This window comes from Chaetura pelagica, unplaced genomic scaffold, assembly GCF_000747805.2.
Source record: "Chaetura pelagica isolate M959 unplaced genomic scaffold, ChaPel_1.0 scaffold962, whole genome shotgun sequence".
In the NCBI taxonomy this organism is placed as follows: domain Eukaryota; kingdom Metazoa; phylum Chordata; class Aves; order Apodiformes; family Apodidae; genus Chaetura; species Chaetura pelagica.
The window spans coordinates 920,415-923,987 of NW_009952479.1; the positions used below are offsets into that span (position 1 = coordinate 920,415).

General features: G+C 56.0%; 1 protein-coding gene across 1 annotated transcript in view; it reads right to left on the bottom strand.

Moving 5' to 3' along the window:
• Nucleotides 1-1,209: 1,209 nt before the first annotated feature.
• Nucleotides 1,210-3,573, bottom strand: part of PYCR1 (pyrroline-5-carboxylate reductase 1) — a 6,293-nt gene continuing 3,929 nt past the window's right edge. The window contains exons 2-6 of the mRNA XM_010008693.1: nucleotides 3,518-3,573; nucleotides 2,701-2,922; nucleotides 2,137-2,229; nucleotides 1,604-1,767; nucleotides 1,210-1,503 (exon numbers count right to left, since the gene is read on the bottom strand). Coding sequence (XP_010006995.1) covers nucleotides 1,344-1,503; nucleotides 1,604-1,767; nucleotides 2,137-2,229; nucleotides 2,701-2,922; nucleotides 3,518-3,573 — 695 coding nt within the window. The 3' untranslated portion in view covers nucleotides 1,210-1,343. The remainder of the gene's footprint in view (nucleotides 1,504-1,603; nucleotides 1,768-2,136; nucleotides 2,230-2,700; nucleotides 2,923-3,517) is intronic.

Below are 3,573 nucleotides of genomic sequence, written 5' to 3' on the forward strand. Positions count from 1 at the left end.
GGTGCCACCGGAGCAGCGGGAGTCGGTGTCCGCCTCCGCCCCTCCCGGGCGCCCGCGCGTTCCACTGCACTTACTGCTACGAGCAAAGCAGGGCTGAGAGCAGCAGAGAGGGACGAGGCACTAGAGTAACTTCTGTGCTGTTGCTCAGGAGCCATGGGGGACGAGGAGAGAAGGGCCGGTGCGCTTCCCAGTCCCACGCCCAGACCATCCTCAGGCAGGTGAGCAGCACCACGGGCAGCAAGGACCCACCTTTCGCTGCCAGAGGTAAGAGACCAGTCAACAGCTGGGATGAGCCACGGCTCTGTCAGAGCAGCACTTTATTACACGAAGAGGGAAGAGGAGTGACCATCTGTCATGCCCACAGGGTCAGACCCCACTAAAGCCTAACACTAGGAATGCTTTCACATCGCTAGCACCTTTGGCAGCCTTTGCCTCAATAGCAAAATGCTTTTTGTGCACCAAAGTTCCTCAGGAGACAATAAGCCCACCTTAAATGTCCCCATCTGGAGGAGGTTGTCCTTGACTTCAGCCCTCTTCCTGCCTGGCGTTGGAGCAGTGCAAAGAGCAAGAAGAGCATCAGGGAGAACAGCAACAATGAAAATACCCATGGGCATGTGGGAGCAGATTCTGCCCAAGGAGAGCACAGAAGTGTCAGGGACAGAGTGAAAAGGGAGCACTAGCTGCCCCTCCACCCGAGCCAGGTGAGCAGCAGAGAGGCAGGGAGAGCAGCTCACTGTTTCCAGAGTAGAGATGGGGCAGCCAGCAGAGAGGAATGGAGTGTGGTCCAGAGGTTCACAATATCTGTCTCTCAAAGTCAAGGCAGATGGGAGATGGGGCAGAGGCACTTTGGTCCCTTTGGAGAGGTGGTTTAGGGCCCAGCCTGCAATGCATTTGTGTGGCAGCACCTGCTCTAGCTAACGAAGCCAGCGACAAGATACAAGCTTTGACAGCAGATGCAAGATAGGGCAAGAGGGATCCAGGCCCAGGTCAACCTTTGAGACCAAAAGGCTTTCTGAAACCTCTTAAAAGTCCAATTAGAAACTATTTCTGCATGGGACACCACAAACACTGGGTCCTGGAAGTATCCAAGGCTTCTCAACAGTGCCCTTGAGGAAGCTCTGATGATGGTACCACCCCTGCCCAACAGAGAACAGCAATGCCAGGAACAGTTCGCACTAACCCCACTACAGGTCAACGACCCTCTTCTACAGCGTGGTGCTGCCCCACAGCTGCTGCAAGCCCAGAGCCAGGCACAGGGGACATCACTGCTCAGAGTTTTCCTTAGACTAAACAGGGCATGGAGGAGACTGATATTCAGCACATCCAGACTGCTGCAGTTCTGGTCAGTTCTTCTTGCTACTGGGGCTCTTATTGGTGAACAGACTGACTTTGCTGGCAGATGCCATGGACAGGGAAGGAGACTCCAGCTTCACCTTATCCAACAAAGTCTTCTTTATGGCTGCTGGGGAAATCTTCTCCTGGTCTGCCAGATGCTGCAGCTCCCTGTAACAGGGTGATGGGAGAGAAAGACATAGCAAAAGGAGAAGACAGGGAGTGTGGGGGGCAAGTTTTGAAGGCTCTTTAGGACTTCCTAGGTGCCCACCTTGTCCGGATGCAGGAAGCCTCCACAGCATTGATGAGGAGTGAGCGAAAGCCACCGCTCTCCAGGAAGTGCAGGGCATGGATGGTGGCTCCCCCAGGGGAGCAGACATTGTCCTTCAGCTGCCCAGGATGCTGCTCAGATTCCAACAGCATTTTGGCAGCCCCCTGCAGTGAGGAAAACAGCTGCCAGGCTCTGACTGAGGAACTGTACTCCTGTTCTCCACCACACAGAGCAGCACCCAACACACCCTGTGGGCAAAACCAGTCTCCTGCCATTAGAAGGCTGCCAAAACACTTCTCAGAGCTGAAAAAAGCATGCAGAGGAGTCCCAGCCTCCCCCAGCCCCAGCTTCCACAGCAGTGCCAGCAGATTGCTGGGGGCACTTCCCATATCTCTGCACCAGGAACCTGCCTGCAGTCAAACCAAACACGCTTTTAAAAGTAAATTCAGTATGAGGCCAAAGGTCATTTCAAACCACAATAAGCATAACCATCTGCTCAGACTCAAACGTGTTCTGAAGGAGGAAATACTGACCAGCAGAGCCTGTGCTCCCAGCCGAACAGCCAGCCTGCGGGGAAGGCCCATCTTCACTCCCCCATCCGCCAGGGCATCCAGGGCAGTGAATGCCTGAGACCAGACAGGGAACAAGGTGACTTGAAGTCTCTACTCCATGACTGATACTCTCAGGGAGGAGAGAATCCAGGGCTCCAGGATCACACCGTGACTCCTGGTGCTTACAGACTTGACAAAAGCCTCCCCCTGTACTGCATGGCAGCTGTGCCAGGCTTTCCTCCCACCAGGTCCACCTCAGGAGTGGGGAGAACAGAAGTTCAGGTTCTGGCTCATGGACTTCAGGCCCATGTTTTGCAACATGGGTGCATGGACACTGCACACTGGCTATGGACTTCAGACTCATCTGGCTGGTAAGTGACTTCTGTTGTTGACCCAAACTGGCTATAAACTGGACACCTGGATTACATGTCCCATCACAACCGTGAGTGATGAGAAAAACAAGACAAGACAAACTGACAGGCCCTCACCACAGGCCAGGCCCACCGCTCTCCCCAGGACCACCACAGCTGAGGAAGCAGCACATACATAGGCAGGGCCACTGCCACTGAGCCCCGTTACAGCATCTATCAGGTCCTCCTCCACCTCGGTGCAGAAGCCCACGCTGGCCATCAGTTGCTCCAGGAGCTTCCCATCCTCCACATCCGCGTGAGTCCCAGTGGCATAGACTGTAGCACCTTCCCGGACAATCACAGGGGTGTTGGTCATGCACCTGATCACTTTTGGTGTGGGGCAGAAGGTAGACAGTTTCTTAGGGCAGAAAATTAATGGAGGCAGAAAGAAAGAAAAAGAAAGAAGGGAGAAAAATCAGCTTTAGTGCATATTTGGCATAGCAAACAGGCTGTCTAGGAAGGGACTCCCAAGGGGCAGGAACAACACAAGCAGAGGGAAGAGACTCCTGTACTCCAAACTCCCTGTTCTGAGACAAGGCAGCCAAAACTTAAACGTGGTACCAGTCAAGAGGCAGCTGGCAGAGCTGCTGGAGGGAACAACACCCTGAGCACCTGGTTCCACACCAACGCACAGGTCTCCAGACCTGCTCCTGCAGACCCCCGGTACAGGCTGCAGAAACTCGTAAGAGAACCCAGCTCTGATGTGACAGGAGACCCGATGGCCCCGCGTGTAAGAGCTGCAGGGACTCTTGTTCCCGAGGGCGGGCAGGGGCTCCGCGAGGGACCCAGTCAAGGCTGGGGAGAAGGGGCAGCGCCTGTCCCTGGCACCCACTCCTGGGGGCTCCCGCCCGGGCCTGCCCTAGGGCAGACGCCTCCGGGCACCGGGAGAGCACCATGGTGCGTCTCTGCGAGGCCCCGGCCCCCGGCGAGCCCCCTGCCCCGTCACCCCTCACCTTCTCGATGGAGCTGATGGTGACCCCGGCCGCGCAGGACACCACGATGTGGCGGG